At 42.9% G+C, this 12,997-nt stretch overlaps 3 protein-coding genes across 3 annotated transcripts; 1 reads left to right on the top strand and 2 right to left on the bottom strand.

Annotated features, from left to right (window-relative positions):
* Positions 1-292: 292 nt before the first annotated feature.
* On the bottom strand, positions 293-2,937 carry zgc:112334 (uncharacterized protein LOC619199 homolog). The gene is made up of 11 exons (XM_068712015.1): positions 2,896-2,937; positions 2,450-2,557; positions 2,256-2,352; positions 2,024-2,161; positions 1,742-1,940; positions 1,512-1,643; positions 1,224-1,323; positions 954-1,125; positions 695-839; positions 549-603; positions 293-448 (listed from the first exon to the last, which is right to left on the bottom strand). The coding sequence occupies exons 1-11, from the start codon at positions 2,935-2,937 to the stop codon at positions 302-304; spliced, it is 1,335 nt and encodes a 444-aa protein (XP_068568116.1). The 3' UTR covers positions 293-301.
* A 986-nt stretch (positions 2,938-3,923) lies between these two features.
* LOC137873699 (transmembrane protein 43) lies at positions 3,924-8,657 on the top strand. Its single transcript, XM_068712024.1, has 12 exons — positions 3,924-4,077; positions 5,020-5,160; positions 5,259-5,393; positions 5,739-5,833; positions 5,939-5,988; positions 6,089-6,158; positions 6,327-6,397; positions 6,484-6,611; positions 6,742-6,816; positions 7,372-7,473; positions 7,644-7,761; positions 7,838-8,657. Exons 1-12 carry the CDS (start codon positions 4,060-4,062, stop codon positions 8,038-8,040), a joined length of 1,206 nt encoding a protein of 401 aa, XP_068568125.1. The 5' UTR covers positions 3,924-4,059; the 3' UTR covers positions 8,041-8,657.
* Positions 8,658-8,940: 283 nt separating this feature from the next.
* On the bottom strand, positions 8,941-12,399 carry LOC137873700 (rho-related GTP-binding protein RhoA-B). The gene is made up of 5 exons (XM_068712025.1): positions 12,309-12,399; positions 11,187-11,344; positions 10,424-10,544; positions 9,856-9,986; positions 8,941-9,734 (listed from the first exon to the last, which is right to left on the bottom strand). Exons 2-5 carry the CDS (start codon positions 11,340-11,342, stop codon positions 9,561-9,563), a joined length of 582 nt encoding a protein of 193 aa, XP_068568126.1. The 5' UTR covers positions 11,343-11,344; positions 12,309-12,399; the 3' UTR covers positions 8,941-9,560.
* Between the last annotated feature and the right edge of the window lie 598 nt (positions 12,400-12,997).

Raw genomic sequence — 12,997 nt, forward strand, 5'->3', positions numbered from 1 at the left:
CTTAGCGAAACAAGTTGTATTGTTTGTTAGAGAGCGTCCTCTTGTCTCATACCGAACCAAATGCAGATGATTGAAACTTGAAAGGACAAAATAAACATATTTTTCCAAATCCAAATCTTACAAAAAGGAGAAATGGCAAAAAAAAAAAAAACGTAGGCGCCAAACATTTACACAGTCTACTCACAATTCACTCTACGTGCTACATAACACACTCAATGCTTCACAGCTGGGATAATCATCCAGACTGTGATCATGGCCTCCCAGCTGTTGAAATGTTTGGTCCTGATGTTGAAGGTCCCTCTCAGTCGTCATCGGAGTTGTGAGACTGGTGTCTCTGCGATCCCCCGAAGCTGAGCTCTGCTCCGGTTATCCGGCGGTACATGTCTTTGATGTCCTCACAATCAGCTTCAAAGTGGTTTATTGCATCATAAGAGCGGGACACGAATATCTAACGAAGACAGACGAGTGAGGGGGACGTCGTTGAACCAGTACTGGACACACTTCACACCAATTTCATTATTTCTTTTGCACAGAAGTCTCCTTCTTACCTGACTCTTTTTTCCATCTTCATTGGGAACTAGCATGTTGCTGACTGAAACAAATCTAGATTCAGGGCGGTGACAGGAAACGACATCGATTAAAATGTAAATAAAAATACATACAGTGACATTAAAGATTGAAATGTGTCACTCACTTTTGCATGACGGGGTGGAGGAGCTCCAGCCCTGGCTGGACTTCCTTCTCTGGGTTGCTGGTTTCTGCAGTCGTGCTCACTGTGGCGATGTACATCCCGTCTGAGGCCACATTGTGGACATAGGACACGACAGATATGTAAATGTCTGCACGGACAAAGATCAACGTAAATCATTTATTTACAAAGAATCTGTGGACTGCAACACACATGTACCTGAAATACATGATTCATTTCTCAAAAAAAAAAATAGACAAAATACCCGATTTCCTGTTGAGTTGAGTTTGAGGGATGATGATCTGACAGGAGTGAGCGTCGTGGGTGTTTTTAACTGGATGATTTAATAAGCAGATGACTCTTATCACACGCCCCACTTTCCTCACTCGATTAGGAACGTAGCTGGGGTCACAGATGAGCTGTTTGCAGTGGAACAGCTGTTAAAAAGACCAAAAAGACCAAAAAAAAATCACATCAGGACATTTTCTCCAAACATCCCGACTTCTCTATATCCTCCACGGGAACACACACTTGCCTTCCCCTCAGACTTCACGGCTTTCACTTTGCCGTTGTCCATCACAAGCTCATCCACTGTTCTGTTCAAGAGGAAAGTTCCTCCGTACTCTGCGCTCAGTCTGAAACACACAGATTCAGGGTGGCTCATGTGAACTGGTGATGATCCATAGGTGACACAGTTTCACCGCGCAGAATCCCAAACCATGTTTCCCACTTGATGTTGATCGCACTGAATGTAATGAGAAGACAAACTGGAACTTTTTTTCTGGAAGTATTTAGGGAGAAATCTGATTCATTATTTTGTAACCTGGCGAATCCCTGTGGTAGTTCGCCCAGCCCGTACACCGGGTAGAGGTACGGACTGGTGTTGTGGCGGGACAGAGACTCGGAGTACAGCCTGATCCGCCTGATGGTTTCCCCACACGGCTGGTCCAGGTAACTGCAGGGTCACCAGGAGACAGTAAACCAAACCAGGAAGGTTTTAATATTGGTTCTTTTTTTTTTTTCTGGGTTATGCTAGTTATTCTTGTGACTGACCTCTCACTGCTGTGTAAGGCAATAGCGTGACCTGTGAACTCCACGACATCTAGTCCCAGGTCAAAGCGGCAGAAAAGGTCCCGCGTGGTCGTTTGGTTAGGATCCACGTCCTGGCAGGTCCGAGGGTTTCTCACGTCAAAGTTCAGGGCGAAGAGCAGCAGCTTCCTGAACCTTCTCTTGTCAAACATGCCCATCAGATCTAAAACGCAAATGTTTTATTGAACGCCATCAAAGGTAGTTAGGGTTCATTATTGTGCATTAATCATGCTTCAGGTTTATCACCTGAAGCGTGCATGGCATCTTCCTCTGTGCCGGGGACTTTGTGCACTTTGCCGGCTTTGTATACATAGCTGCCTTCAACCACTTTGAAGTCCAGGTATCGAGTAGCCTCAGTGTGCACCAGGATTTTCACCAGCTCACCTGATGCAAAGACACAGCAGAGGATACGGAAAACGACACTCATTTATACTGCAAAAATGCACAAATCGCAAGTTCACGTGCACTTTGCTCTCACCATTTGCGAGAAAAAATTTGGGGATAAGGTCGATGTTCCACTCTTTTCCGCGGTCCATGGACATAGCAGGTCCTGGAACCTTAAACTTCTTGAACAGCTGTGAACGTAGGATAATATTAAACACGACAAATGGGCGACGTAGCAGCAGCTTTGTCAAGTGGAGGATGTTGGCCTGATGTTTTGTGTGAACACACCTCCTCAAGGGGAGAAATGGACGCACTCTCTCCTCCGTAGTACGGGTTCTTGTCTATGTGAAGAACCTTTTTCCCACTTTGAGACATTAAACCAGACAGGATGCATTCCTGAGAGAGACAGTGGAGCAGTTCGTGACACACTGTGCACCTGTAGAGCTAGACTAGCATGATGACATCATTTAATTGGTGTAAATCCAATTAACAGCCAACAGGAGCTCAGAAGGTCTGCATGTGAATGATCAGTACGAGTGTGACCATTTTACTCATGAACAAACTCAACCACTCATCCTATGAAGAACTAAAGAGTAAAGTTAGTTCAGGGAACACGTGAAAGAAAGGGTAATTCTTTAGATTCTCAGTACAGAATGTTAATAGTAATGTAGGTAATGACGATTGTAATGTTCCTCACACAGTAGACGACTTATTTTACAATGAATGAATCTTACCTTAAGTCCAGTTCCAAGCACAATAACATCATACTCCTCCATCCTGACAGTCTCTCCACCTGTTTCTCTCTGCCTCACTGAGTCCCAGCTGTAGCCAGAGTGTAGCCTGTAGCAGTATTATGAATGTGTCTGTGAGCATTTCTCTATTCAGATGCGATGATGATAAGTGACACTAATTTCTTTGCGTTCCCCTTTTGCAATAATCCTCTTAAGACTGCCATGTCTGAGCTATATGTGTGTGTGTGTGTGTGTGTGTGTGTGTGTGTGTGTGTGTGTGTGTGTGTGTGTGTGTGTCTGATTGGCTGTAAGAGGTGGGGTTTTCCAGTCATTGCAGATTGAGGTATTAAATGAAGACGGTGTCATCAGTGGGGGACAAATTATTCAGATTTGTCATTAAAAAAATCTACTTAAGTATAAAGTACAGAACTATTATCAGCAACATATACTTTAAGTATCAAAGTAAATGTACTTGTTCTGCAGTAAATGTCCCCTGTGACTGATAGACATCATAAATGTTAACAATGTACTGTATTTTATAAGCATATTGCATGTATTTCTATATAAAATCTTAACCTGTAAAGCATCTATAGCTGCCATAATATGAGTAAAATAAAAAGTACAATATTTCCCTAGTGAGTGGAGTAGTAAAACTACCATAATGTGGAAATACTCAAGTAAAATACAAGTAGGCCTACCTCAAAATTGTACCTAAATACTATATAAAATACTATATATATATATATATATATATATATATATATATATATATATATATATATATATATATATACTATATATACTAAGGTAATTATCACTGGGTACCATAGTATAAAACTTACATTACTTCAGTTACTACAAAAGACTCAGTTACCCATAATTCCTTGAGACGGAGACGTCTGGGTCGGTAAAAGTCTCTTTGGGGGCGTGCTTGTAAAATACACCGTGGCACTTCGGACGGCATGGTGGGAAATACTTCTGATATTTCACGCTGACTCCGCCTCCCCCGAGAGGATTCCGGTGTACGCCCGGCTGTAAATGAAAGTGCATTAGTGTCACACTCTCTCGTGTACCCTGAATGTTTCGACTCGTAATCTCTGGGCATCTTTGAAGCTCCAACTTTAGCTGATCTTACTGTTTGACTGCGGCGGTGAAGAAGTCAGAGACATGTCTTCGGCACAGACAGTAAGTGGGTTAGTTTTAAACAATAACGTGAAATGTTCCTGCAATCGGCGTCACTGCGTCCTTAGCGCATTAACTACCGCATTCTTATTAGTTCACCTTATTGTTCAAGTTCAGCTGTTAATTAATTTAACTAACAACTAGCTAGCGTTTGCATTAGTCGATTCTTTACGTGACGTCAGCACCCCAGATAGTTTAACGTTAATGTCTTGCTTTGCTTTTTTAAAACAGCATTTAACAATAAGTTGTGACAGTAATTCGACACGTTTTCTGTTCACTGAGTAAAATGAGCTCAGAACGAAAGAGGCGTGTCCGTTAACGCCTAGCGCTGTGACACGAGACACTCAGTAACGTTATGGTGGACTACCTTTAGTCTGGTAACGTTATGGTGGACTACCTTTAGTCTGGTAACGTTATAGTGGACTACCTTTAGTCCGGTAACGTTATGGTGGACTACCTTTAGTCTGGTAACGTTATAGTGGACTACCTTTAGTCCGGTAACGTTATAGTGGACTACCTTTAGTCTGGTAACATCATAGTGGACTACCTTTAGTCTGGTAACGTTATAGTGGACTACCTTTAGTCCGGTAACGTTATGGTGGACTACCTTTAGTCTGGTAACATTATAGTGGACTACCTTTAGTCTGGTAACGTTATGGTGGACTACCTTTAGTCTGGTAACGTTATGGTGGACTACCTTTAGTCTGGTAACATTATAGTGGACTCCCTTTAGTCTGGTAACATTATAGTGGACTACCTTGAGTCCGGTAATGTTAGTGGACTACCTTGAGTCCGGTAATGTTAGTGGACTACCTTTAGTCCAGTAACGTTAGTGGACTACCTTTAGTCCGGTAACGTTAGTGGACTATCTCTAGATTCTTCTGGATTATGAGCTGTGGTTCTTGTTGGCACTCAATCTGAGTTGTTCTTGCATGTTTGTCTCAGTTTTCAGACCCAAATCAACACAAGCGTGTGTCTGTTAAGTCCAACCCTGGATTCCTGGAGCGATTAGGTGAAACTGCAGGAGGAACAGTTGTTGGTGTCGGACTGTTTTTCCTCTCAATCTATCTTCTTTTCACCAACGAGGTAAGAAAAATGCACACAGTGGGTCTATTGAAGTGAAACTGTTGCGCTGTGTTGCATGCTGACGTAGCAGCAGACTAACTCTCTGCTTCTGATCTCAGGGACGGGCTCTGCAAACGGCCTCCTCCCTGAACGAGGGTCTCTCTCAGGTCGTGTCGTTGGAGCCTTTCTCCAGCCTCGACCTGCAGAACAACAACCGCTTAGTTCACCTGTCCTCTCAGCTGCGCACCTCACAGGTAGACTGTACTCTCTGTTTTATCAATCCCTCTCCAACCGCACCGCGACAATGTATCTATTTGTATCTATTTGTTTGGAAGTAAGTTGCCTTACACATGACAGACTGATACCAGTCACTTCCAGACAGTGAGGCATACAGTTGATTAATTAAACACTGGAGAACAGAGATATCTGTGTCTCAGAAATCCTGTGTAAGTATTCTGTATTTTCTCTTATATCAGGAAATATTGATACATATGTATATTTGTAACGCGTTTAGTAAAGATTAAGGAGTAGTAAGTTAGAGCGATAGCGAAGTGGATGTCACTTCAGCTGATGAATCCTCTGCACCCGTGTCTGCGCAGCCCCTCCATGACCCCAATTACAGAGTTGCGGTGCAGGCGGTGAAGCTGAAGAGGCAGGTGGAGATGTACCAGTGGGTGGAGTACCGGGAGAGCAAGTAAGTCTGTGTCAACATCTAGGGTGGGGTCATGTGTAAAAAAAAAAAAGAAAAAAAAAAAAAAAAAATATGTTGCCTAGTTTGTGACCTTGTGTCTAATTTCAGGGACTACCAAGAGGACGGCGAGACCAAAAGTGAGACGACGTATACCTACAGTGAGTGGTTCTTCTCAGTGTCCGGTAACAACATGCTGCACTTCACTCCGCTCAAAGCTGTTTACATGTGAACTGAAGCGATGCGATTCCTTTTCTGTAGACACGGAGTGGAAATCAGAGTTGGTCAACAGTCGTAATTTTGATAAGGAAATTGGTCACCAGAACCCAAGGTATTCAAATGTTGTTAAAGATCGGTTTAGTAGTTTCTTTGGCATTAAAACACATCGTGTGTGTGTGTGTGTGTGTGTGTGTGTGTGTGTGTGTGTGTGTGTGTGTGTGTGTGTGTGTGTGTGTGTGTTTATGTCTAGTTGACCTTTAATTTAACCTTTGAATCTCAGTGCCATGTCGGTTGAGAGTGTCACCGTCGTGGCTCCTGAAGTCGGAGTCGGACCTTTCAGTCTGTCTAAAGGTAGGTATCAACATGCAGGCATTGCACATGCTGCTATTGTTGTGTGTTGTCACGCTTGTTACATTTAGTCAACTGTTCCTCCTCAGGCCTGGTGGAGCAGATAAATGACTTCCAGACGCTGAGTCTCAGGGATTTCTCCTCCTTTAACTTGGCCCCTTTTCTCAGCGTTGATGACGATTATTTCTATCACACCCAAAACCCACGCAGGCCAGAGGTGAGCATTGTGATGTGAACTTCTTCCATATTCATTAACTTCTGGGTTCTAGTCATGTATGCTAGATTAGTGCAGTGTTTATTGTATATTATTCTATATTTGGTGGTTGTTGTTGTTTTTTTTTTTCCAGGTTGGGGATGTTCGTGTGAGATTCTCCTTTGCTGGACTGAGTGGGGAGACGTCTCCCCTCGGCCGGCCTCAAACTGTGAGTGCTGCACATGACCAGTTAATTCACTGGTGTTGACGTTAAATCATGAATCAAAGAATAACGAACAGTGTAATCAATTAAGGGAAATCGATCATTTGTTGCAGCCCTAATTTTAACGTTTCATTAACAAACTTTTGGGAATATTGAAACTGTGGCTGTACCCGACAATTATTGTCACGATCCATCAATCTGCCGATTCATTTCACAACACCTGTGGTCTACAAAATGTCATACAGACATGTCAAAGTATGTGGATTTCTTGTAAATGAGAAGTCCGGATAACAGTCCGAAACCCAAAGATGCTCACCGTCACATATGATCAAAGAAAAGTGGTGTATTTATATATATCTCCTCATTTGAGAAGCCAGGACCAGGGAATGTTTGACATTTTTGCCTGAAAAATGGTTGTAACGATTCACCAATAATCAAGATATTTACATGTACTTTTTTCTGACTATCAAATAATCGACCGATCTTTCCAGCAGTAATTGAAACTGTTATTTTCTACAGTGCACATGCCGTCTTAAATCGTGATCTCAATGTGTTTTTCAGGTCAGCATTGTGGCCATGCAGAAAGGGGACCAGCTGATGCCTTTTAAAACCAAGTCAGGAGACACACTGGAGATCCTGTACCCGGAGCAGCTCTCTGCAGAGGTCACAGTGGACTTCATTTAGTCTCTTTGACATTGGGATGGTTTTCTTTAGGGGAGGAAAAAAAAAAGAAAAATTAGCGTTATAACATTCACAACCATATGTGTCCAGTCACATATGTTCCTCTTGCTCTTCGGTTCTGGTAGTTGATCCAGTTGTATTGTTTTCTGCAGGAGGTTTTTGAGAAAGAGCTCCAGTACAACAGCAAGAAGATGTGGGGCCTCAGGGCTGCAGGCTGGGCCCTCATGTTCCTCAGCATCCAGCTGACCATGCGCATCATCTACACACTGGGTAAGCAAACACTCACGCACCCATGGAGGTCTTCCTCTGCAGCTCTCGCTCTGAACACTGTGTTGTGTGCCGACAGTGGACTGGGTTCCCGTCCTCAGAGAGCTGGTGTCCGTGGGGCTGAAGATCTTCGCGCTGAGCGTCTCCTGCTCTCTGTCCCTCCTCACCATCGGAGTCGGTTGGCTTTTCTACCGGCCGCTAGTGGCCGCGGCTCTGGGAGCGCTGGCTCTGCTGCCGGTGTTTCTCGCCCGCTCCCGACTTCCGGCCAAAAAGAACGAATGACGTTTAACACGATGAGCATCGCCTCATCTTCTGAGGCCTGGATGCAGCTCTTCACCAGAGAAATGAGACAGTGTTGTGCAACGGGTTTTCGTTTTTTTTTTTTCCACAGCGGGGTTATAAATCACATAGGACTTGCTTTCTTGGGTAAAACGGATGAAATGTATGTTGATGAATGTGTTATGAAGTTAAAGTGTGCATCACTCTGTAGATATATTTTTGGATAAAAGGAAATCGCACGTTAACCACTGCTGCAGGAGCCTGTAGCTGCCTCCAGACCACAAATGTTTCGACGTGGCCTTTCAAAAGTTAATCCTCGCAATGAAGCCCTGCAGTGAACTCTTCCTTCATGGTCACAGCGCTCAGCTGTTGCTGCTTTAGAGCTGTCGATTCAACTTCATGGTCGTTTTCGAAGGCTGCAGTTTTGAGGTGCTGTTGAATTGTATTATACCGAGAGGTGATTATATTTATTGATGTAAATTGTTTACAAAATATTTGTTTCAACAAAATGTCAGCGCTTTGCTTGGGAAAAAAAACAACTAATCTTTTTAATATACCAAAGAACAGAATCTGCAGCTTTGTATTGTTTATATGCATGTTAAATAAAACACTGCAGACAAGTTGAGCCTCAACAGTATTAGCTTATCACAGATGGACATGTCTGGCTCAGTAAATGTCTTTTTATTTTATTTTTTTTATGAACCGAAGTCTCAAAAAGGACTACCGCCCTGAGTCGGTCAGGCTGTGTTGACGAGATAACCAAAGATCGGCTTGTATTAATCTACTGCAGGCTGATCCAGGACCCTGAACACAACTCTGAAACGTTTCGCTCGTACTCTCGTTAAAGGAAACCTTTATTCCGTATCACCGTGTCACTCCGCGTTCATCAAGTGATGCAAATGATCAAGATTCTTACAAAGTAATTTATTACACAAAACACTAAGTTTCCATTTGCGTTTTTTTTTTTTTTTTTAACAAAATGAGTTTCCAGTCTCATATTGTGCAAGTGATCATAATGCATGTAGGATTTCGTATAGGAAGCACACAAACAAAATTTTTGACTTCATGTGTGCGTCTGTCTGTTGAAATAGTTGAAGGACTATGGGTCACAGTGGACAGGTACTTCACCCTCGTTGGCTGTGGAAACATTCCTCAGATCAGCAGGCAGGGCGTTCAGCACCTAACTGCGGTTGGCAGGTATGACACACAGTCGGTCCCCTCGCTGACCTCTTTGATTACATAGTACGTGTTGATAAAGGAGGTTTCATTATGGCAAATTTACTCATGTTAAAGTACAAAAAAAGTATTTTCCATAACCTCAAAATTGAATACTGACAGAACCTGACTACTTTTGCTTAAGACAAAAAAAGGTAAAAGCATTACACCTTTAGTAAAAACTGGGGCGAACAGTCTTTTGTGTGGGTGTGTGTGTGTTTTGTTTTTTTTGGGGGGGGGGGGGGGTAGGTTTGACCTAATGCTCCTTCTTCTTTTCCCCCTGTAGGAAGCAGTCCTCGAGCCCCCGCTTACAGTAGGACACATTTATTGCTCTTCTTTCCCCGCCTGGCCTGTAGTGCAGCCCTGGTGGCCATCTCGAACACTTCCCTCACGCCATCCTTTGTCTTTGCAGAGCACTCCATGTATCCAAAGGCACTGATCCTGTTAGCCATGTCCCGTCCATCCTCTGGTTTCACGGGTTCCTTTAGGGGAAAAAAAAAAAAAGTCAGGATAAGGTGTTTTTTTTTTTTTTATTATTATTATTTTTTTAGGAAACGGGGATTCACCACTAGACTAGTCTGCGTTTGTTTTAAACCGTTTTACCTGCTTCATTTTAGCGAGCTCCCTCCGGGTGTGCTCATCGTTACGCAGGTCTTTTTTATTTCCCACTAGTATAATGGGAACATTAGGGCAGAAGTGTTTCACCTCAGGAGTCCACTTCTCAGGGATGTTCTCTAGATGAGGGGACAAAAAGACAACATCGGTCAGAACACAGACACGGCGCAGGTTACTCACAGATTTCACAATGCGGTAAATGTCTTATGTGTGTTTGCGGTCGTGATGTACAGAAGTTGGGGGGGGGAAACCTCACATGTGATACGATCACCATTGGAAGAGTGCGAAAATGCTTTTTCATGTTGAACAAATATGCCAAACATTTAGTTTGTGGCTGGTTCTTAACACATTAGAGGTGTTTTTTAAAATTGTGTGACTGGTCCGTCTCCTTCCCTTCTCAATATAACAATACAACTGAAACTACATCTGAACTGGGTTTACTCCTTGAATAACCCTTTTGCAAAACATTTGCTGGCATTTAGAGGAAATGCACATGCAGAAAGGAAAATTGTAGCGCAAACATCAACAACACCGTCAGCTCTCCGTTTGAACTGACCGAGACTGTCGGGGCTGTCGATGGAGAAGCACATGAGGATGACGTCGGTGTCTGGGTAGGAGAGAGGGCGCAGTCTGTCGTAGTCCTCTTGACCTGCTGTGTCCCAGAGCGCTAACTCCACCTGCCGCAAGAGTCAGAAAGTTATCAAACCCGTGTTCACGATGCTATAGGTCTCTGGGTTTGATGTAATACAGACACATAACGAGTGCAGACAAACCAACGTCCTGTATTCAGAAACGCTGTTCTGAACAGATCCGTAGCTGACATGTATTTCATTTTTGCTAAAGTCTGGGCGAAATCATGATTTGAAGGGTTGAGTGTTATTGAACATAATCAATCCTTTGTTTTATCATTCATTACACCAAACCTCAATTTACTATTTTTTAAATCACTTGTACAGTTAATTACTGAATTATTGTAATTTTGCAGGTGTGCAAATGTAATATTTTCACCTATGAAATCAGATGCATTGCATTGATGAGTGTGTTAATAGAAATTATAACTTATGCACTACATGGTGCCTTTGAAAATGTACACAGATGAATAAGAAGTGTCCATATGGACTATTGCATAGTGCATACATTCCACAATCAAAATTCAGACAAGTGGAAGAGTGGAAAGTAAATCAAAAGTTATGTCAGATTAATTTGTGAGACTTAAAACGTATTTAGTTCGGTCGTTGGTGAGAGGGAGTGGAAGGAGAATACAACCAGCACTCAGCTGCTGTTGTAAGTTACACAATGCTGATTGTAGTCATTCCTACCTGTTTGCTGTCGACTTCAATGTCTGCGACGTAGTTCTCAAAGACCGTGGGCACGTAGACCTCTGGAAACTGGTCCTTGCTGAACACGATGAGCAGACAGGTCTTCCCGCAGGCTCCGTCTCCCACTATTACCAGCTTTTTCCTGATTGCTGCCATAGCTGCAGAACGGGAAACAGAAAACAACAGGAGGTTAAGGAGATGAGAACAACATCTACCAGGGAGGTTAAAGTTGATTTGCATTCATTTGTTACGCAACTTCTGCGCCCGTGAGAGACGACGAGCAGCCACTAGCTTCAGCTGTGTTGACATAACGCCAAACCCAGTCTGAAACCAACACCCGAGGCTAACTATTTAGCCTCGTGTGGCAACAACATCACGGCTGTTCGTAGTGAGTCAGCTGTACATTAGGTTATATACATGGTGTGACACGTGGACATGCATGCAAAGTCGACAGCCTATGCCCCTTATGTTGATTGACGCTTAAAACGTAAGTCACACTAGGAAACTCTCTTCCACGATCATACATTTCCGCTCCAGTGTCTCTGACCCACCCCGGGATACAGATTGAGAAATGTGTCCCACATCAACATCAGAGCGTTGACTAAACTGACCTAAACGTTTACGTTTAGCTAGCTGGTACCAACGATTGTGAATCGTAGTGTACGCTGACCCAGATTTCAGTTAGCTAGGAGGTTCTGTTTACAATCGACGTGAAGCTAGCTACCGTAGCTCACCAGCTAACGTTAGCCGGCCGGATAATGCACTGGCTTTTACATCTTCATGGTATTATTAAAACAAAGGTAGAACGGGATACATGTGCGATATTTATGGTGTTATACACAAAACACCACAGCAGTGTTGGTGTTTCCGTAACAACCTACTCAGCCAAACCTCACCTTTTTCCCCTTAAGTCACAAACCGGCTAGCTAGCTAGCCAGGCTTAGCTTAGCGTAACGGAAGTCAAAGCGACGTTATCGGTCCGTTAGCTATCTGGCTAGCGTCAGCAGAATATCGGATGAAAAATATAGGTTAACAATATATATATACAGCGATATCACTGTCATTAAATCGCACTGAGCAGGTAGCGCTTCTCCACGTTGCTAGTGGACATAACAGGCTTACCGAGTGATTGGTTTTAAAATCTATCCAACTGATTTCAAAGTAGGGCTTTGTTGGCCTCCGTCGCTGCTCCTGACTGCGCTGCTGCTGGAGGATTAACAGGAGGGAAGTGAGGGGGTGGGGAGAGGATAACAATACACTATTGTGCAAACATTAAAAAAAACAAACACATACCGTATACATGTTATACAGTATTTCTTACATTTTGTTGTGCTGATTATTTTGGTTGTATTTATACATTTGGTTATTATTTTATTTTTGACACTTACATTTTATTAGATCTTTTTTGTTGTGGTCAAAAACAATAATACAGAACAGCAACATCATTGCCAGGCATTATGACATTTGCAATATCCAGATAACGTTCATGTACCGTACAGGCCTCGGTCATAAACGACATGATAAATAGAAACTATCTCTACAACTACAAGGTCTATTTAAATACGCTTGGTATCATATTAAAGGCAATACTTGTGAGATTTTTGGCAGAGGTGTAAGCATTTTGTTACTGGGTAGAGGTAAATAAACATGAAACACTGCATAAATCAAAGATTTACTTTCCGCCCCAACAAAATTGCACACTTTTAGAAGGAATGTCCTTTTGGGATGATGCAGTTGCTGCCTAAAACCACTAAAAGCTAGCTAGCTCGCTATTTCCACCATGCTTTAATGCTACACTGGTTACAGAAAAA

This window comes from Cebidichthys violaceus, unplaced genomic scaffold, assembly GCF_023349555.1.
Source record: "Cebidichthys violaceus isolate CVI_PGR_0920_01 unplaced genomic scaffold, fCebVio1.0.p SCAF_17, whole genome shotgun sequence".
Lineage (NCBI taxonomy): Eukaryota > Metazoa > Chordata > Actinopteri > Perciformes > Stichaeidae > Cebidichthys > Cebidichthys violaceus.

What these genes read in the sequence shown, in the direction of transcription:
- zgc:112334 (XM_068712015.1), bottom strand. Translation starts at nt 2,937, where the DNA reads ATGGAGGAGTATGATGTTATTGTGCTTGGAACTGGACTTAAG. An exon ending in CCATTTCTCCCCTTGAGGAG is followed by an intron (nt 2,353 to 2,449) that starts GTGTGTTCACAC and finishes CTACGTTCACAG; the next exon opens with CTGTTCAAGAAGTTTAAGGT. An exon ending in AGATGCCATGCACGCTTCAG is followed by an intron (nt 1,941 to 2,023) that starts GTGATAAACCTG and finishes TTTGCGTTTTAG; the next exon opens with ATCTGATGGGCATGTTTGAC.
- LOC137873699 (XM_068712024.1), top strand. An exon ending in CTCAGCTGCGCACCTCACAG is followed by an intron (nt 5,394 to 5,738) that starts GTAGACTGTACT and finishes GTGTCTGCGCAG; the next exon opens with CCCCTCCATGACCCCAATTA. An exon ending in CCCTCGGCCGGCCTCAAACT is followed by an intron (nt 6,817 to 7,371) that starts GTGAGTGCTGCA and finishes TGTGTTTTTCAG; the next exon opens with GTCAGCATTGTGGCCATGCA.
- LOC137873700 (XM_068712025.1), bottom strand. Translation starts at nt 11,342, where the DNA reads ATGGCAGCAATCAGGAAAAAGCTGGTAATAGTGGGAGACGGAGCCTGC. An exon ending in TTGAAGTCGACAGCAAACAG is followed by an intron (nt 10,545 to 11,186) that starts GTAGGAATGACT and finishes CTCTTGCGGCAG; the next exon opens with GTGGAGTTAGCGCTCTGGGA. An exon ending in CGACAGCCCCGACAGTCTCG is followed by an intron (nt 9,987 to 10,423) that starts GTCAGTTCAAAC and finishes CCCCTCATCTAG; the next exon opens with AGAACATCCCTGAGAAGTGG.